Raw genomic sequence first — 21005 nt, 5'->3', positions numbered from 1 at the left:
GTCTTAAGCCCACGCAGAGCAAGAGAGAGAACAGGGCCCAGCAGCTAAGAGTCTGGATCGTGGTTGAACCACTCACGTGAGCTTGGACAGTAAACATGTGTAAGCCCTGTAACAGCCAGCTTCCTTGAAAAAAAAATGAGAACACTAAACACCTTTCGCAAAGCCCATGGGACACATCGATGAAATGACGTGCAACCCTCAGGACACGCATCGGATCAAAGTATGACTTTTTATCACGGGGGTGACGGACTTTCCGTCCTGGAACCACGGCCCAGGTGTCCAGAACCTCGTGGAGAAGGCCCTGGCGCTTGGGTCAGTGCTGCTGTGACTGACTCGAAGGCTCGACGGGCCGTATTTTGGCACTCTGCCAACGCTGAGCTGGTTCCTCCAAACCCCGCTGAGATCCCTACAGCTACTCACAGCTTGAAAGAAGTAGTCAAGAGTGCCCGGATTCTGAGCCTGAGCTGGGTTCTAATTCCAGCTCTGCCAGCTTACTAGCTGGATGGCCTTGGGCAATAGCTTACGTCCTCTAATCCTCAATTTCCTCACCCGCAAACTGAGGACGATAATAACCCCTTAAGGCTGATGGGAGAGCCCCTCATACGCTAACTGTTCTGTCTTAGAGGCACACTTATTTTCAGGAAAAAGATCGCTTGTTACTTGGCTTCTTTACATTTCTCTTGCCAGGTGTCCCCAACAGACCAATGCCTCTTTGGAGAGAACTCCTCTCCACCTTCCTCCTTAACCCTAAGCAATCGCATATCCAACACGGCGTATACCGAATTCCACGGAGAATTGTTCAACGTTTACCAAAAATGGCCTCTTTGAAACGACTGCCGTTGGCCTTGCCTATTACAAACGAAGGGCCAAATCAAAGAAAAATACATCCCGGTGTCCTCAGGTCAACATCTTCCATCAAGAGATGGAAACCACTTTTTTAAAGTTATCGTACACCAAACGTGTGAGATGTTCAACGAGAATAAGAGAATTCCCTTTATACAGCTTATGTATTTTTGGTCTATAGCAAGAATATCTGGTTTTCGTTAAAAGATAACAGAGTACGTGGAAAATTCCTCTGTGTGTTGTATTAATAAAATACAGAAGGGAGCTTTCTAAATATTTCTCATGTGGGCCGACAGGTAACAAATGACGGTTCCTAAGGAACCCGTCTTTGTTTGAGTTCCTCTAGGACCTGAGCCTGAAACAGAGCTTGGATGCAAGTCGTTCATTTGGGAGTTGATCCCAGGAAACGTGGGTAAGGGAAGTGCGAGAAGGGAAGAGGAGGCAGGCAATAAAGGTAGGTTAACAAGTAAGTTGTCGCTGTGGGTGACCGGGTCTTAGGCCTACCACAAGACTCTGAGAGACAGTAGGGAGGACGTGTTTCAGAGCTATCCCACCATGCGGCAGGGGAGCTGGGGTATTTACATACCAGCTCCCATCAATCACTGCTTGGGGGCCGCTCCCGGAGGGTGTTAATTCTCTTGACACTTCTGCCCTGCCAACAGATGAGCAAGGCAGAATCTGGTGGCCAAAACCCTCGAGCAAAGAAAAGCAGGGGCCGGCACTTGGAAGTTGGACCAGAGTTCGCTGAAGTGGTAAGGGGAGGGGGTACGAACAGGACCCACAGCATCCGCCACAGATAGGTTACTTAGGCTATTAAAAGGAAATCGCTCGAAAACACACATCAAGATAAAGGCTAGGGACGCCTGGGTCAGTCGGTTAAGCGTCCGACTCTTGATTTCGGCTCAGGTCATGATCTCATGGTTCGTGGGATCGAACCCTGCATCAGGCTCTGTATGGACAGCATGGGGCCTGCTTGGGATTCTCTCCCATCTCTCTCCCCCACCTCCCCTGCTTGCACACACACGTTCTCTCTCTCTCTCTCAAAATAAATACACATTTAAAAAAGATAGGGGCTAGAACCTTCAGAAATGCCAATCCCTGCTCAGAAGTGAGCTATACTATGAAAAATGAATCGGACGTGAATCCACAGAGCAGTGATTGGATTTATCTTGTCGTGTAATGCTTTTCTTATACATATTTTCTTATCTGCTTTTTATCAAGTATATCATGATATGAGCCATAACTAAACAACATTGTGGGTGCAGGGTCATCAAACTGGTTTTGTAGAAGGCCAGAGAGTAAATATTCTAGGCTTCTGTCAGCCATGTAGTCTCTGTGCCACCTGCTCAGCTCCGCTATGGCAGCACAAAAGCAGCCAGAGACAATATGGAAGAGAATGGGTGTGGCTATGTGTCAAAATGTTTTCATTTATAAAAACAGGAGGCTGATTTTTTGCAAGCAAAGGGAAAAGGGAGCTCCAAGATTATAAAATTGCTCTTATTTTCACTTATAATAGCATGCCTTTGATATACCTCGTCGGATCCTGCCTCTTCTCAGCCCTTCTGATTTTTCCCTGATCTTTAAAAATTTAATAGCTAATGCCAGGACACAATTGGAAAATCAAAACAATGGAAGGACCCATGCTTTGAAAATTCCCACTTCCCTGGCTTCTATCGGTCTTACTTGCCCTCCCCCGCGAGGTCACCACTTCTAAGGGTTAGAGAGTAAGTACACTTTATGCAAAAAGCAGCACGCTGTACCTACCATTCTGCACCTTTTTAACAGACACAAGAAGTCTTTCCACACAGCGATGTGCAACGTCCTTGTCCTTTCCCCCCTGCCAGCTGCGTAGGGATTCCTGGTGGGAACGTACCCTCTGATCGTCCTCTCGGAGACCCAGCCGGCCCCCCCCCCCGGGGCGGGGGGGGGGGCAGACCCTGCTTTCGGGTCTCTCGAGACCGACCACGTGTCCTCGACAAGAGCTGCTCACGTTTGCATTCCCAGCGGCAGCACCCCCAGGGGACCTCGGGACCTTCTTTTCATTGGAAAAAGGCAGAAAGACCCCTCCTGCAACTATGCACTTGGGTATCTGTGCCCCCGAGAGCACACCTGTGCGCGGAGAGAGGCTAGAGGGCTGCTCACAGCTGCACTCGCGGCTAAATTGATTAGAGCCACACGGATCAACGCGGAAACGCGCGCCCGTGGAGTCTGCAGGCATCCACGTGCAGCTCCCCCCCCCCCCCCAGAAGGGGTCACACGGAGCTCACTCGGCTCTCTCGGCAACGAAAGCGCGACACACCCGAGACGGTTCTGCCCCGAGGAAGCCATCAAAAAGACTCCGGCTGGTCACGCAGGCCACCCGCCCCGCCTACACGGATCAGGATTCCAGACTCCAGGAAGGAAGGCAGGTGTTCGGGATCGACCGTCTTGTCTGGACAGTCTAGGTCCCCCGAGCGGCCTTATCAGGAAGGGCAAGTTTCACATCCGTGTCGGGAACGTGTTTTCCGGCCGAGCTGGCACACGCCGGCCAGGGGCCGACGTCGTCAGGGGGCCTCGTTAGGGAGGGCGGCCTCGGGCCTGCCTCGTCAACCCCCGGCCCGATCCGATCCGGGATGGCACTGTTTCAGCGACGCCAACCAGCTAGTTGGAAACCACGCGGCCGGTGGCCGGAAGGGGATGCGGCTTCCGGCAAACTCTGGCTCGGAGGGAGGAGTTCGGACCAGGTGGGCTGCGAGCCTTGACCCCAGCCGTGGCTCCCAGGTGCTGCCGCCGGCCGATGCGCCTGGCCTGACAGAATGGTCTCCGAACAGAATCAATTACTAGTTATTCCAAGCTGCTTTGAAAAAATGACCCCATTCTTTCATTCTGCAGAACTACCAAGAGCCAAAAAGGAATAGAGGGCTGGGGCTGGCTTCCTAGACTTCCCTGCAAGAAAGGCCGTCGTAGCTCGGGGAGAAAGCCGACTACGGACGAGAGGTCTTTCGGTGTACAACTGAGATTTAAGTCTCCACGTCCCTTCCAGGAGACTTCTTCTCTGCGAGAGTACACACTTTCTAACGCAGTCTACCTGCGTACCTTTAAAATACATCGCAAAACCCAATTCTTCAGAGCTGAACGGTAGGAAGGCTTGTGAGAGGGTGCCATTATCAAGTTTATTGTTTTAACGTTTATTTTTGAGAGAGAGAGAGAGAAAGAGAGAGAGAGAGCAAGCAGAGGAGGGGCAGAGAGAGAGACAGAGAGAATCTGGAGCAGGCTCCAGGCCCTGAGCTGTCAGCACAGAGCCCGACGCGGGGCTCGAACCTACAAACCGCGAGGTCATGACCTGAGCCAAAGTCAGACGCTTAACTGATTGAGCCACCCAGGCGCCCCAATTTTTTTTTAAGTTAACTTTTAACTGCAGTATACATAAATGCACAAACAAGCGTACACCTCACTTTGTTTTCACAAAACGGCTATACCCGCGTAACCGGATCCCAGATTTTTTTTTTTTAAAAACACGTCGCTGGCACCCAAGAGCCCTTCCCCTTGTGCCCCTACAGGTCCCAAGCCAGCCACTACTACTCTTTGACCACCACGGATACGCTTACTCAGTTTTGACTTTTATATAAACGGATCATGTGGAATGTTCTCTTTTGTGCCTGCTTTCTTTTGTTCAACAACTTGCTTGCGAGGCTCACCTACGTGGCTGCCGGCTACAGTGGTTTATTCGCTCTCGCTGCCGATAGAAATCCATTGTATGAAGATGCCACAGTTTATTCAGCCCACTGTGAAGGAAAGTTGAACCGTTTCCAGGTTGCGGCTATTATGAAGAGTTTGCGTGTTCACTGGCAACAGGCTCGTAGAAAGTTTGTTTTAATCGAGGAATAACACAGAGCCAAGCGCACAAAATCCTTAGTTGATGGATTTTACACGCACAGGCACACACCTGTGGAACCAAACCCAAGAGCAAGATCCAGAATACGTCTGTCAGCACAGGGCCTGCTTCGGATCCTCCGTCGGCCCCCCCGCCCCTCCCCTGCTGGCTGGCTGTCAAAAATAAAAACAAACATTTAACCCCCCACCCCCCACCCCCAAAAAACCCAACACCAATCACTTGAAAAACAAAAGCGACTGCCCATCTTTAAACCCACCGTGCACCCTCCACGGAGGTGGGGCAGTGAATCTGGTCAAGCCACACGAGGTCTACGCCAGGCCCCGCCATTTGCCTGGGGACTTACGAAGGTCACCGCAGCCCATCTGGTCATCCGCCAACGAGGAGGTGGAGCTACAGGGACCCCAGGGCCCTCTGCAGCTGCACAAGGCCGCATGTCAAAACCGCAGCCTTCCCTGCCAGGTCCTGGTTCCCAAACCCACATTCTTTCTGTTTTATCCCGGGGCTGGCTCGGTAGGGACGAGGAGCAGCGAAGCACTGTTTCCCACTCATTAACTCTCGAGTGTCTAATGCGTCATCAGATCATCCCTCGGCCTTCTCTTCCTCCGGCTGCCGAGTTGTAGCTCTTTCAGTGTGCGCGTGTTGGCTCTACTCCAAGTCTTTGCGGCTCACCTCAGAACCTTCTCTAATTCTCTACATGCCTCTAGAAACTTAAGGAGCCCCGACAGAATGGTGTTTTCAGAAAGCCGACCGAAGGCAGTTGAGGAGAGAGAGAACTCCAGACAACGAACATCGCGTCCAGAACCTTCCCCCACGAAGCGTGGGCAGAAGCCAGCAGCCCCGGCGTCACCTGGCATCTCGGGACGACTGAGTATGATCACGCTCCTCCCCGGAGCCCCTGGATCAGAGTCGGCATCTGCACAAGACCCCCAGGGGCCCCTATGTACACTGAAGCGGGGAAAGCAAAGGATGTCGATTTAAAAGTGAACCTTGGGAACACATGGTTTACTGTTTTCAACTGCTGCAGACCGAATGGCTTAAAGCAATACAAATTTACTGTCTTCCGGTTCTGGAGGCCCAAGACCCAAAATCACTTTGCTGGGCTAAAGTCCAGGCGTCAGAAGGGCTGCTTCCTTCTGAGGGCTCTGGGAGCGAATTACTGGGCCTTTCTCAGCTCCTAGCGGCCACCTGTATTCTCTGGCTTGTGGTCCCTTCCTCTATCTTCCGAGCCGGTCACACAAGCACTTCAGATCTCTGTCCCTCTCCTCTGGGCGTCCATCCTCACACACCTCCTTTGGACCCTTCTGCCTCCTCCTTACAATGACCACTGACATCACGGGACAATCTCCCCGTCTCGCGATCCCTCATCTGGTCTGCAAAGTTTCCTTTGCCATATAACATAATGTAGTCACAGGTTCCAGGGCGGGCGGCCTGGCCCCTGCGGGGAAGGGGGGTAGCGTTATTCAGCCTGCCACAGAGGAGGAGGAAGAGAAATCCGATACAGTACGGCAACGATGGGGAGCCAACACCCCTTATCAATCATCACTTATGCACGCAGAAGAATCCGGCGCGAAGAAATGACAGTGAATGGCTTCCATTTCCGTATCACACAAAGACACCGAGATGCTGGCCGACTAGTGCCCTCCGCCAACAGAAACAAGGACGTGAGCCATGGTTCACACAATCCGGGGCTACCGCTTCTTAATATTTAAGGCAGCTTGGGTGTGTTTTATTGAACCGAATCTAAACGATCGTTTGATAACTGCAGGCGATCAAAAAAACTGAAACTGACGAAATTCACTAGCAGGAGCGAGGATACACAAGGATGCGGAACTCCCGGCGCTTCTGGGGTTCACGCTATTAGGGAAACAAACAAGTAAGCAAGGTCTGTAGTGCAAGCGGACGGGATGAGCGATACAGGGGTAAGGACTGGCTCAGGACCTCGTTCACACCACCACAGCGGCTGCCTTCCCAGAGTGCCAGCGGGCACAGGGGAGGACCCAGCTCGGCACTGCACGCACAGACAGTTCAGGTGCTGCGTAGATCTCAAGGAAGTTGTTGAGGCGAGAGGGAGTCCCGTCTAGTGAAGGTCCGAAGACACCCCATTTTGCACAAGACATGCTAATTCCATCCGCACTCGTGGGAAGACATGCTACTGTTCCAGTTCTTGTGGCAGCGACCCCAAACGATCCTAACTCTCAGCATTAACTATTTGTGCTTCTTGGGCACCTGGGTGGCTCAGTCGGCTAAGTGTCCAACTTCGGCTCAGATCATGATCTCGTGGCTCGTGGGTTCGGGCCCCGTGTCGGGCTCCGTGCTGACAGCTCGGAGCCTGGAGCCTGCTTCAGGCTCTGTCTCTCAAAAATAAATAAACGTGAAAAAAAATCGTTTTAATTTAAATATTTGCGCTTCTTCATCTCCCATAAGAGGAGTCTTTTTTTTTTTCTTTTTTTGCTCTCTTAAGAGCAGGCGGCACTAAATCATTCTGTTTGCTCCCCTCTCACAAGCTCATACCTATTTCCGATCACCGTGGCTCTCTGTGGGGCAGTGGGACCCACACCTGTCATGTTCTTCCTTTTCGATGTTGTAAGTACTCCCACCATGGCCGATCTTTAGCTACCCATGTGCTGTCACTGAAGTCAGTCGCTACCCCTCCAGCAGACCAGCGGACCATCGGGAACCCTCTGCAACCACATGTGTGAAGGTGTCCTCAGGGTCCCTTACAATCGGAGTCTTCCCGACATGCTCCAACGGGGCCACTCGCACACATGAATTGTGACCTCTCTGCCACTGCTCACGTTACTTCCAGGATAGTGTATCCAGCCCCTTCGAAGCCTTCTCTGCCGGGGACCCCTCCCCCCGGCTATTCCTCTCCCCCACCGATTGCTCGCGCTGTGTTTTGATCCATCCATACTCAGCCACGCCACACACCTTGAATTGTATTTGCTCATGTGATTTCTCGCTGGTTTAGTCTGCAAAGTCCCGACAACTTCTGTGACAATAAAGACTGCCAGCGTAGGCATCCTCACCATCACCCTCGGTGTCTTTCACAGCAGACGGGTGTACGCTTCATTTCTCCTCTGACATCATCTCAACAGTCCCGTGACCTGGATCTGGGTGAAAACCATTCATCCCTGTTCTAAAATACAAAAAAAAATCTAGGTATCATAGAGCCTTACAATTGGCAGCGAGGGTGCTTTTTTAGCTTTGAGGCAAAATTTATATACATTACACTTCGCCTATGGTTTTAAGTATTTGAGGCAGAGCTTGCACGTGAGCGGGGGACGGGCAGAGAGCGAGGTACGGAGAGAGTCCCAAGCAGGCTGGAACTCACGGACCGTGAGATCGTGACCTGAGCGGAAGTGGGACGCTTAACCGACTGAGTCACCCAGGTGACCCCCCCACACCCAGTTTTTTTAATGCATTCACCAGTTGGGAGACACTTGAGTTGTTTCCAGTTTGGGGCTTACTGTGAATAACGTAGCTTTGCACGTTTGCTTCTAAGTCTTGGTGTAAACAGATTTTATTTATTTTTAATGTTTGTTTATTTTGGAGAGAGAGAGAGAGAGAAAGAGAAAGAACGCACACGCAAGCAGGGAAGGGGCAGAGAGAGAGAGAGAGGGACAGAGGATCCAAAGGATCCACACTGACAGCAGAGAGCGCGACGTGAACCCACGAACCGTGAGATCATGACCCGAGCCCAAATTGGATGCTTAACTGACTGAGCCACCCGGGGGGGCCCAACAGATTTTATTTTTATTGCTAAGTTTTGACACCTTTATGGAGTTCTTTTTAATGTATCAGGCACAGTTAGAACTGTATTATACTGACCAACTTCTTTAATGCTAACGTCAACGCCAAGGGATGGGTATTGTTAGTCAATAACCATGAAGGCGCACGTGTTTACACAGCCAGGCAGTGGGGGAGTCGGGCTGGAACCCTGCTATCCCATGCGGTTGTCCTAGAGGTCGTACGAAGTGCTTGGAACGGTAAGGTTGCACACACGTTAGCTCCAGTAACCGGGCTCTCGCCCCCACGGGCTCCCACCACCCACAGAGAGTTTGAAAGAAAAGCCGCTCAGCTACTGAACCGAATGAACAAGGAGCGTCGTTCCCAAGCGTGCCTGTCGGTTCCATCGTCCGGGCTCACCTCTCTTCTCTGCCCCGTCCTCCATCCCAGGCCCGGACTGGAAAAGAAATCCCTGTTTCATCACCTTGGCAACGGACGTCCCGTCACAGCAGCAACAACTGAAACATCATTCGGTGCGAACGCGCATGCTGAGCCAGATGCGCCAGCGAGCTGAAAGAAACACTCCAGGGGCCACCCGGGTGGTTTCTACACAGGAAGGGATTTGAGAAGGCAAGAGAATCCTCATTAGGTTGTTTTTCCGTCGGCCCCTTCCCCCCTTCAGTTATTTCAGTTTTCAGGATTTTAAGAAGCGACCACAAAAATGTATAAACCTTGGTGGGAGGAGTAAAATACGACTACCCCTTAAAATCGACAGGACTCGTGGGGCGCCTGGGGGGGCTCGGTCGGTTGAGCGTCCGACTTCGGCTCAGGTCATGATCTCACGGTGCGTGGGGTCGAGCCCCGCGTCGGGCTCTGTGCTGACAGCTCAGAGCCTGGAGCCTGCTTCAGATTCTTTGTCTCCTCCCAACTCTCTCTCTCTCATATTTAAAAAAATGTTTTTTGTTTTTTGTTTTTTTTAAATCGACAGGACTCTTACAACACTCTGGTACAGTGAGTGGCTCCCACGTGAAAGAGACCATTAACACAGTCAAACCCTGAACCTGTTTCTATCTGCTTTTAAATAAGGGATTTCTTTCATATTCTTTGGTAAAAATAATTCCGATAAAAATTCAACTGTCGGCCATTTTTTCCTTGTACTATTTTGGCTCTCAAGACTGGCTTTTTGGCAACCACGACGATCGGTATTGAGATTTTGGTATTGAAAAGGTTAATAACGAACACCCCGCTTTCAAATGGACTTCGGCACTCAATATTGTACTTAATCAAATGTAAAAAAAAATCTATTTTAGGCCGTTGGTCTTCTAGTTAATTTGTTAATTGAAGAAGTAACCAAGATAGATTCAATTGACAAAAGTAACACATGCAGACGGAAACGAAACTCACACAGAAGAACATATAGTAAAAGTCCCTGGGCGTGGGCTCCATGGAAGCTACGGACCCCTGCAGAAATGAAGGCAAAATCTACACATATTTATATTGACACTTCTCAGGGTAGATAGAAGCTTCCAACACATTCTTCAAGTGGTCTGTGACCCCAAAATGGTGAGAACAAATAGCCTCGTGCTTAGGACAGCTCGGCGGTCAAGTTTTAGGGTGAGGGGGCGGGAGGCGTGCGTGTGCGCGCGCACGCGTCTGAAAGGTAGCGTGGCAGAGTCACGCATTAAGTTCTCAAGTCAGTAGAAAAGGCAAAAATCTCGAAGTGAAAACCAGAGAGTCTAAACAAGTGGATCTTGGTCCTTGGAAGCTCGAAACCAAAAGAAACATCTACTTGCCTGCAGCTGTGCCCCGCCCTCCCCTCCCTTCCTGGGGGCAGAGTAGTCAAGATTCGGGTGGAAATGGGGGAGAGACGGGGAACCGTAGTGGTTCTCACTGTCCTGCTGAGGTCACGTGCCTGAGTTTGTGAGTGGATTCTGCAACATGGCAGGTAGGTATGATACAGATGTGAAGCAACACGAATAAATGAAGGCATGTTTTAGCGCCTTTGGAAAACACCCATGAGAGAAGTATTATGAATATTACCCCCCAAAGAGCTCTTTCGCTTCTGACTTCGTTTGTGGAAATACAGTTTAGAAACTGGTAGAACCATAGAAAGCCATGTAGCCTTAAAGTAATCCCCCTCATCCCAAGCACCAACGTTTTGCCTCTTGGATAGGCAACCAGCAGAATATTCGGGAACAGTATCCTTCTCGGTTCTCCTCGGATAAGGGATCTTGCACACTTGTACCTATTATATAATTTCACCAAACCATGCTCCGCGGGCAATCTGAAAAACGAACAGCTGAAGCTATAATTTGACATGGTCTCAGTCTTAGGAACAAATGCCCCATGCACACGAAATAAAAATTGACCAAACCCCGTTTTGTTCATTTATGCTGTAGTGACTGTTTCCACCTCCTATGAAAATGGCGGATTACAATTCCACAACGCAGCGTGGTTTGAAAGAAGACAGACTCAGTGGAAACTCTGTTTGAAGACACCAGGGATTCGGCCTCAGAGAAAACCACAAAAGCTGTAACACCACAAGCAAAAATAAGCGAGTAGTAGTTATTCGGACGCCAAACTGTCAATTGTGCGACCTCTTTCCATGCTGGCCACTTCCCAGGGCTCATTATGAGAAAGGTTGTTCTCTCTCCCGAATGAATGCAGCTTTTGAACACTTTTCTAGTTACATTTGGTCCCAGGGCCGAAGGATTATTTTAACCATGATCTCCTAATGGGAAACTCACTCACTTTCTTCCTAGAGAAAGAGCGGCCTTGTGATGATTCTAGCCCGTTTTCAAAACTCCAGGATCTGTGGCATTTGCAAGGGCCAGGGATGAAGTCTTTGGCAAAACAACAGAGAAATAATTTCCCTTTGGTCCACCCCGGTCCCTCTGCTTCAGTCTGCGGTGAGGTTGTAAAAGGAACCAGAAAGAAACACGCACGGTGCGGCTGCAGACTTGGCTCGCCCGTGATAACCAAATTGTGATTTTCTCTAAAGCAGTTCTTTTTGGGAAACTCGCTTTATTATACCCAGAGCTGACAACAAATGACAGCAGGATGTGGCCCATTTATTTCTGGGGAGCAGCGAGAGGTCAGTGAAGGCAGGAGAAAAGGTTACCATACGTTGTATCAATAAAGTTCTATCAAAAAGGTCGCCTGTCGCCGGATCCTGCACTCTGTAGTACAAAGGGACGTTGAAAATCCCCAAGAGCCTTGACAAACCTGAAAGAAATCGATGCTGACCCTTCACCTTCTCCCCATCTCTCTGAGGACATGCACGGTAGTGTAAATAAATCTCCGAAGCAAATCTCCGAAGCACCTTACTCAGCAAAAAAGAAATGCCGATAAATTCTCAATGGCCTGGCCTCGCCTTGCTGCCAATTCCCTCCTGCAGAGAGCGGACGAGGGGGCTGCTATCCTGGACCAAAGGTCTAGAGGTTCAGAAAACAGCAGATTTGATTCCAGGGTCAGAGTTGGGGTGTGTGTGTGTGTGTGTGTGTGTGTGTGTGTGTGCGTGTGTGTGTTTTAATGTTTATTTTTGAGAGAGAGAGAAAGAGCAAGTGTGAGTGAGTGGGGGAGGGGCAGAGAGAGAGAGAGAGAGAGGGACAGAGGATCCCAAACAGGCTCCTCACGGGCAGCACAGAACCCGAAGCAGGGCTTGAACTCACGAACCGCGAGATCATGACCTGAGCCAAAATCAAGAGTCGGACGCTTAACCGCCTGAGCCACCCAGCTAGGGTCACGCTCCAGAAGAAGGGCAGTGCCCCTCATGCTGCGGAAGTGAAAGACAAGGGCACATATTAAAGAACAAACAGGAATTTCCGAGGATAAGGTCAGAAAGGTGAGCTTCCCGAGCAGGGCGGTGCGAGTGTCGAGTGCAGCGAAGGCTGTAGTGAGAAGGCCAGGGGGTGCCCAGCTCTGCTACGGACCAGTTTCGTAGCAGGACTTGGAAAAAAAATAATCACTCACCCCTACAGGTCACTTGACGTAAGTTCAGTTCTGTTTCTTCATTTAAGTTTATTTATTAATCTTGAGAGAGAGAGAGTCAGTCCCGAGCAGACTCTGCACTGTCAGCACAGAGCCTGACACGGGGCTCGAACCCACAAACCGTGAGACCGTGACCTGCGCCGAAATCGAGAGTCAGCTGCTTAACCGACTGAGCCACCCAGGTGCCCTTGCTTCCTCATTTCTAAAATCAGGTAACCACCGGCTTACAGGGTGGCTGTCACGATCACATGCACATGAGGACACTTTGTAAACTCTAAGGCAGTTCAGGATCTCATGATCAAAAACAGCCGAATGGTCACGGGACAAATTCGTGGCTTCGTGTTTTAATTCCAACAGGTAAAAGGAAACCTGATTACCTCTTCAACTTCATTCTGCTTCTGACTCTTGGACAAGAACAAGGACGCTCAGCCAAGAAACGGGAAGGAACGATACGCAGGATAGAGCACGAAGTCCCCAAATCGATCGCAAGATATTCTAAAGGGATTTACACAGCAGAGTGAAGACAGATCTCACCCCAGGTGCTTGCAGAACCGGAAGATAAAATAGTTAAATCCTCCCCTGTAATACCGATGGAGTCGGGGAAATGCACTTGTCATTTTCCAATGTGGCAAAAAAGACCCATGCCTCGAAAACTCTGGATCACTGAACTTGATACACATCCTGGTCAAGAGTCTGTAGTAGATTATTAAGGAATGCCTTGTGAGCACTCAGGAGAGGATGCAGTGATTATTAGATGTAAGAAGATTAGCCTCTCTTGCTTTCTTCCCAGAAAAGGTAGTTAGATTCTAAGGCTGAGGGAATCTTCTAGACACAAACCGTCTGGACACGGCAAAGCACCTGTAAAGGTCTTTCAAAAACTCCCCCTGTGTCCAAGAGAATGTGGAACAGCTGACCTTTAGCGATGTCCAACCCCGACAGATCTCCAGGCTGTGACAGCAGCAGCGATGAAGTACGAGGCTGCCAGGAGGTCTCCAGGGACTCAGGGGGACTGGGGCTGGCCCTTCCGCTACTGAGGCATGCCTGTCAGCAGCTCACACGAAGGTTCTGAGACCTCCCGTCTGTAGGCGATGTGAAACTAGGAAGTAAGGCCAACCCTCTCGGTGACAAAAACCATCAGATACCAAAAGGATTCGGATGAAACGAGGAGAACCTATCTGAAGAGGTTAAAGGCCGAAGGAACAAAGGTCATATCCGAATTTAGCGGTCAGACACCAGATGCGTGATTTCTGGATGGGGGCAGGGAAACGCGGTGGTAGGACAGGCTCATCAGCAACACACAGAAAAAGTCTGAAGGGCTGAGTTGACAGAAACACCAACTCGAGCCCCCTCATATGTTCACCCAAAAGGGCAACTAAATCTTACGCTGCGCGAAAGCACGGAACCAAGATGAGATCTCCTGTCTGGTGTTCGGTTCTGGCCGCCATACTTCTGGCATAACTACACAGAGTCTGGTCACTAGGCAGAAGGGCTGGCGGTAAGATTACAAAGTATGAGCACGAGTACCCGACACGGCCAGGTTCTCTTAGATTCGGTGAGCTGACTCCGTTTCACATCTGAAGGACATCAGAACAGAGGAAGATTCAAGGTGGGCGAAGGATTTTCCAGAAAGTGAGAAAAGTTCTTCATAGATGATAAAGTAGAATGTGTGGGGCACCTGGCTGGCTCAGTCAGAAGAGCGTGACTCTTGATCCTGGGGTCCTGAGTTCGAGCCCCATGTGGGGTGTAGAGATTATTTAAAACTAAAACCTTAAAAAAATAAAAGAGAAGTGGCGGGGAGAGTGTGTATGTTGGGGGGGGAGGGGGAGGGTGTGTGGAAAGGTACTCCTGGAAAAGAGTTATTTAAATGGTGGAAAAAAGGCTTTCTATTAAAAATAACGTTTACAGAGCATTAACTGACAATTGCTAGGTTTCCAAAAAGGTCGACACCTTAGCAAAGTAAGTTGGCAGTTTACTCAGTTTCTGAGTTTTGAAGGTAATCTTTCCAACCGAGTATAACTATAGGATTTTAAATTCAGACCCAAAACCAGTGTTGGATTTTTCTTACATTTCCTTATTTCCCATAACTTTTGCTAATGGAACATGAATTAGATATGTAAATCAGCTTTCACTAAAAATGGAATACAGGATCTTAGTCATTTTTTCTTAGATAAAATTGTCTCCTGTTGGTTATTAACCAGCCTACATAAGAAAGAATAACTTCTGAAATGTGATGGTTGCATAAGAGTTTTCCTTTACCCCTTGGGTCAAATGAGGGGAAATTCCGTGGCACAGAAGAAAATGTATGCTGTTCCCACAGAAGAGATTCTGTTTCCACAAAGTTTGGCAATAGCGTTCTTGGACAACTAGTATCTTTCCTTTCGCACACTCATTCAATAAAGTGATTCACAAGGCAGCTCCCTGAAGTGCTGGTCATTGACTCGGACATAGCATCACCCACATTTTTCCCCCCTTCTGGGACCCTGAGGTCATTTCTTGCCTCAACTCTAAAGATGTTCCAAAGTGGCTGATCGTGTAGGTCAGTAAACGGCACCGCGCGGGATGCGTGGAGACGACGTACACGCTTTATCCCAAGTCTATCTTGTGGAAAGACATATGCGTAGACCGTGGGAGGCTGGGGGAGTATTTCTACCTCAGGATGTGACCAAAAGCCTTCACAGTAATGTCCAAAAGATACTAGGTGTCCTTCGACCGACGCGGGGGCTCACTAGACAGAGTACATATGCATACAACAGATGACCACTGGGCCATAAAACGGAATAAAGCGGTTGCTTAGAGCCAGGGAAAAGAGTTAGGGGAAATGTCCAGTGACGGATATGGGCAGAGAGGTGGTTTTTTGTTTTTTGGGTTTTTTTAGGGGGATAGAAAGGTTCTAAAATCCTCAACTCTAAATCCAGGACGGTACGGTATGTGGATTACAGATCAATCAAGCTGTTAAAAGACATGAGAGATTTGTAAAACCACCATTAGGGACTCATGATGAAAATGTGGGGCCATCAATTTGTAATCAGGTTACCCGGTTTAGTTTCTGTGATGAACCAAGGGTCTCGTCTTTGGACTTCCTTCTTCTCCTTCCAGGATCCCCTGTTCAGTGGCATTTCAGTGATTCCCCACTCCTTTAAGATATAATTGGTTTTTAACCGCTCTTTGGGGACAGAGGGGTTGACATAACTTCAGGCTACCAGAAGTGTCACAAAGACATTAGAGTGTTTCTGTATACCCTTCACCCACTTTGTCCTTAGGTTAACATCTTACTTAACTACAGGATATTTATCAAAGCTAAAATATTAACCTCAATACAATGTAACTAAAGCCTAGAACTTCTTTGGATGTTGCTAATTTTCCCCCACTCACGTTCCTTCTCCTTCTATTCCAGGATCCAATCCAAGATCTCCTTAGCTTCCTTCCATCTGTGACAGTTCCCCAGTCTTTGTTTTTCATGACCTTTCGTCTTGTGAGGAGTGCTGGTCACGTGTTTTGGGGACTGGCCCTTGGTGTGAGTCTGTCCGATGATTGCCCCTGATTCAGTTCACGTTGTACATTACTAGGAAGGAAACCCGGGAAGCGAGGCAATGCACTGTATAGGGGCCAACGGTGTTGATCTCAACCTTGATCCCTTGGCTAGGGTGGGGTCTGCCAAGACTCTCCAGGGATTTAAACTTTAAACGTATTTCCATACATTAAACAAATATTTATTCACTGTTCGCCATGTGCCAGAGGTAAACAACATTAGGCTCCAGGGCCACGAGGCTTGCTCATTCCCATCTACAAGTCAAGACAGTTTGTGAAGCCACTCAAACACACACGTTCCTGGGGAGGCTCGGTCAGTGGATGGGAGTCCGACTTCGGCTCAGGTCATGATCTCACGGTTCCTGAGTTCGAGCCCCGCGTCAGGCTCTGCGCTGACAGCTCGGAGCCTGGAGCCTGCTTCGGATTCTGTGTCTCCCCTCTCTCTCTGCCCCTCCTCAGCCCATTTGTGCACACATGTGAGCACACGCTCTCTCTCTCTCTCTCTCTCTCTCGCAAAAATAAACAGTAAAAAAAAAAAGAAAATAAAGAAAGAGATTTCGACACACACGTTCCTGGCTCAGCCTCTCGGGATTCTGAACCAGTAGGTCTGAGGGAGGTTTCCCAGCAGACTGTGACAGTGGCCTGGATGGAGAGGCAGAGAGCCAGAGGACAGTGGCCCTACTTTGGAGGACACTCAGGCTAGAAGGAAGGAGGGCACACAGACAAGTCTGAAGTGATGATAACCTTTCTGGTGAGGTACGGACTCGGGGCTGTACGAGCAGCAGAGTCCCAACGGGGAGTCTGATCAGCCCGACCCGGTCTCCAGGTGCCCGACTCTTTCAACAGCTCCGGTCTCCGTATTTACTTCTTTACAACTGTGCCACAAACCCGTGTGCGCCGAGGAAAGAGTAATGCACGGGGTTTGCGTGCATTTTGTCAGCAAAGCCACGTTGCCTAGAACAGTCCCGGCAGAAAGGGAAATTCTTTACAAGTGCAAGGCCAGGGCTGTTTGGCCGCTTTGAAATCTGTTCAAAGAAGTCAGAGCTGTTCCAGCCTCTGGCAGCATCGAGAGACTTGGGGAGGAAAGGCAGGCAGGGGTCCCCAGCGGGGACTTCAGGCTGAAGAGGAAGAGGCGTCCCACCGGAGCCCCAGAGGCCACCCGACTTGTACCCACTTTGTTAACCTGAAACCTCTCACGACCAAGTCTTGTTTGAGCAGCTCAGTCTGGACTTATCTTATGTTCCCATCACCCCGGGGAGCTTTGAAAACGCACAAATACCCAGATTACTCTCTGAGCTCCTGATTTCCCAGGTTTGGGGCAAGGCCTGGGCATCTGGCAGGTTTCGTCATCTTCCCAGGGGTGGCTGAAGCGAGCCAGGGCTTGGGCTAGAGCCTTGCTCCTCCAAGGGCGGCCCGCCTTCCAGCAGCGTCGATTTCACCCGACCGAGCGAAGCGGATTCTGCATTTTAACAAGATTCCCAGGTAAGCTGTGCGCACGTTTAAGTCTGAGATGCCCGAAGCCAGAGCTGCTCGAGACCACAGCGTGGCCACTAGGTACGCGTGGCTATTTACATTAAAATCCAATCTAATTCAAAAGTCAGTTCCTCAGTCGCGTCGGCCCCGTTTCAAGTGCTCGATAGCCACACGTGGGCAGGGATCGCTCTACCGGGCAACAGAGATTTGGAATGTGCCCATCATGGCAGAAAGTTCTATCAGCACTGGGCTGGGGGGTCAAACGAGCCGCAACCCTTGATATCCAAGGAAGGATGAGTGTCAGGGAACAGAGGTGGAGGCTGCTGCGTCCAGCCGTTACTCCAGGGGTGGCGACCTCCCCTCATCCTTGGAAAACAGGCGTCCTAATAATTAGTCAAGACAGAGGAAGCCAAGATGGAATGAGGAATCTGATTCGGATCTGTTGAACTTCACATGCCTGCGGGACGTTCTACTAAAACAGAGGCACTGGCGGGGAGGAACGCACCGCCAAGAAGGATTCTAAGACAAGAGGCATAAATTGGGACTCTGCAGGCCAGCCAGGACACAGGATCACTGGGGCAGAGGGTGGAAGAAAGAACAGGGCTACGACTGTCAGTGTGGGTCATCGACACACAGATGGGAGAAGGTGGAGTGGACGGGACGACCCAGCTGGGTGTGCAGGTGAAGGGAACAAGACAGTCACGCACAGTCTGTCAACCTGTGCACGAAAGGGCGGGCAGCACAGGAGGAGCCGGAAATCCGCGATCAGAGACAGGAGGGAGCGCAGGAGGAGGAAGCTCCTAGAAGTCCCGAAGAGGGAAGCAGCTAGGAGAGGGAGGCAAGGAGAAGAGGCGTTAACAACTGAAAGTGACCTTGGAGGAGGAGGTACAGGGCAAGGCCGGGACCCGCCAAGGCGAGAGAGCCCGACCCTGTGAGCTTGTACGGGCTGCACGGTGGATGCCTCCTACCATTTCCCACGCCAGGCATCTCTCTGGCCCTGGTGAAGGAGCTGGAAGCTTCTGAAATGAGCGCGTGAGTGCCCACACAGAGGAGCGGGGCGGTGGAGCATCGAGACGCAGAGGGGAACCCCACCTCGTGCGCCGTTTGCTTGGGGGAGCGAGGGTTTGCGGGTTTGACAGAGGAAGACGAGGTTTGGCCCCACTCCCAAGCAGAACCGTGTGGGGACCTGTGAGTGGCCCCGTGGCCTCAGCAACCAGCAGGTAAGCTCACCTGCTCCACGTGAAGGTCACGAAGGTACAGGTGCTGAGCGCCCCGCCCACGGCCCCGCCCCCACCCAGTGCCCGGGAGCCAGGTGGAGTTCAGACTCACCCCCCGCATCTTCCAAGAGTCATACACTTGCGTCCCAGGGCTCAGGTTCAAACACGGGTCTATCACTTAGCAGCTGGGTAACCTTAGGAAAGGGGCTTGTTGACTCCAGGTCTCTGTTTTTGGATTTTTTTTTTTTTTTAAATGTTTATTTTTGAGAGCGTGCCAGGGCAGAGGGGCAGAGAGAAGAGGACAGAGGTTCCAAAGCCGGCTCTGTGTTGACAGCAGCGAGACCGATGTGGGGCTTGAGACCGTGACCTGAGACCAAGTCAGATGCGCAACTGACTGAGCCCCCCCCGCCCCCCCCGTGCCCCGTGCTCCTGTTTCCAGATTCTTAAAAAAAAAAAAAAAAAAAAAAAAGAAAGAAAGAAAGAAAGATGACAGCATTTCCTTTTGGGGCGACGAAAAGGTTTTGGAAGTTGATAGAGCTGGCGGTTGTAAAACACTGTGAACGTATTAAACGTCACAGAGTTGTTCGATTTAAAATGGTTTCTGCTGGGGCGCCTGGGTGGCTCAGTCAGTGAAGCATCCAACTCTTGGTTTCAGCTCAGGTCATGACCTCACTGTTCGCGGGATTGAGCCTGGGCATTGGGATTCCCTCTCGCTCACTCTCTCCAAAAAAAAAAAAAAAAAAAAAAAAAGGGATAACTATCTGCTTCATAGGGTGGTCTTGAGATTAAATGGGTCAATCCACATTAAGCAATTGGAACAAAGTCTGATGCACAGTAAGCCCTCCAATGATATTCCCTGTAAGCGCCATGAAAATGGTCTCAAGGGATCTAGACCGTTCGAGGGTCTCCATTTTTGCCTAATGGATGACTTTAAAACAAGCATTTATATTTAAATATGCATTTCCTTTTAAAATGTATCTCAAGTATCCTGTCCTCCACATTTTCCATCACTGAAATGGCAAGTTCCCATTTCATTAAGCTGCACTTCGTCTTTTAAAAATCATTTTAAATAGAGCATTAAAAAAAAAAACTGGGCTTCTTGAAATGACAAAAAAACACTGTGTCATCTTTTCTTACCCTGAGCAACACAGGAGAATACTTAATAGTACATATTGTACAAAAAGACACATTTCAAAATGAGCTGCCAGCGATTTACAATGGATATATTAATACTATTTTTATCCAAAAAGAATGGGATTAAGGAAGACATTATGAGATAGTCAAAGGCTTTGTTTCAACCGTCTGTAAACACATGCAAATAAAGACTGAAGCTCTTATCTAGGAATAAACCGGAACCATTTCATAAACAAAAGCGTATACTTTTGTGAGGCGTAAGGAGAGAAACTAACAAAAAGAAGTATGTCGGGGAAAATTCATACAATCAATGGCATCTTCCTTGGTAATTAGATTCAACAAAGCTGCATTACACCACGAGTATATTCGACACATTCCATAAGGTGCCGCGGGATACCAGAACTGGTGAGCGGCTCCCAAAGCCAAAGGCTCACCAGCGCTGACATGATGCTGTCACACTCATACTGTTGTAGGTTCAATTGTGTCCCAGTAAAAACAGGTGTTCAGATCCCCACCTCAGGTACCTATGAACGTGGCCGTATTTGGAAACAGGATCTTTGCAGACGGAATCAAGTCAGGATGAGGTCATACTTGATTAGGGTGGGCCCTCACACAATGACTGGTGTCTTTACAAGCAGAGGGAAATTGGGACACAGAGGAGAGACACAGGGGAAACGTGAAGGCAGAGGCAGAAATGCTTCTACGGGCCGAGAAATGTCAAGGATTGCAGACAGCACCAGAAACTGGGAGAGGGGCATGGAATGGATTCCCCCTCGGTGCCTTCAGAAGGAGCCAACCCTACAGGTCCCTTGGTTTTGGACTCCCGGCCTCTGGAACTGTGAGAGAAGAGACTTCTGTGCAAGCCACCCCGCTGGTGGTACTTTGTTGCGGCAGCCCTAGGAGACGGATACACACGCCATCTTGGGCACACCGTCTTCGAGGACCAGGAGAGACTGAATAGAAAAGGGGGTCAAAGGCACAGGCTGTGAAGGCCTTGAGCTGTGTGGCCTTGAGCCGGGGGCTAAATCTCCGTGTGTCTCCGTTTCTTTGTGGTTCAGTGGGAACAACAGAATCCACCTCACATGGTCGTCGTGAAGGTTCAACAATCCCTCCCCTCAAACCCCGCCCCTCTGGCCTACTTTTTCACTGACATTTTAGTATTTCAAATATGGTAGAACCGACGATGCCTAAATTTCCACAAAAACCCGAGTTTCGCGAGC

The 21005-nt window shown here is 49.8% G+C and overlaps 1 protein-coding gene across 4 annotated transcripts in view; it reads right to left on the bottom strand.

Annotated features, from left to right (window-relative positions):
* Window positions 1-21005, bottom strand: part of GPM6B (glycoprotein M6B) — a 147352-nt gene that overhangs the window by 69468 nt on the left and 56879 nt on the right. The window contains exon 2 of one of the 4 annotated variants that reach the window (XR_008418326.1): window positions 8864-9049. The exons of 1 other annotated variant lie outside the window; for it this stretch is intronic. Coding sequence is in view for 2 of the 3 variants with exons in the window: in XM_053891827.1 (XP_053747802.1) it covers window positions 8928-9049 (122 nt within the window). In the remaining variant the exon portion in view is untranslated. Of the gene's footprint in view, window positions 1-8863; window positions 9050-21005 lie in introns of those variants that run through there. 2 more of the 4 variants (XM_053891827.1, XM_019417927.2) reach the window with 2 other exon arrangements.

This window comes from Panthera pardus, unplaced genomic scaffold, assembly GCF_024362965.1.
Source record: "Panthera pardus isolate Hobbes unplaced genomic scaffold, ASM2436296v1 HiC_scaffold_27, whole genome shotgun sequence".
Taxonomy (NCBI): domain Eukaryota; kingdom Metazoa; phylum Chordata; class Mammalia; order Carnivora; family Felidae; genus Panthera; species Panthera pardus.
Note: the sequence above shows the minus strand (reverse complement) of the source record. Positions and strands in the feature narration are given on the sequence as shown.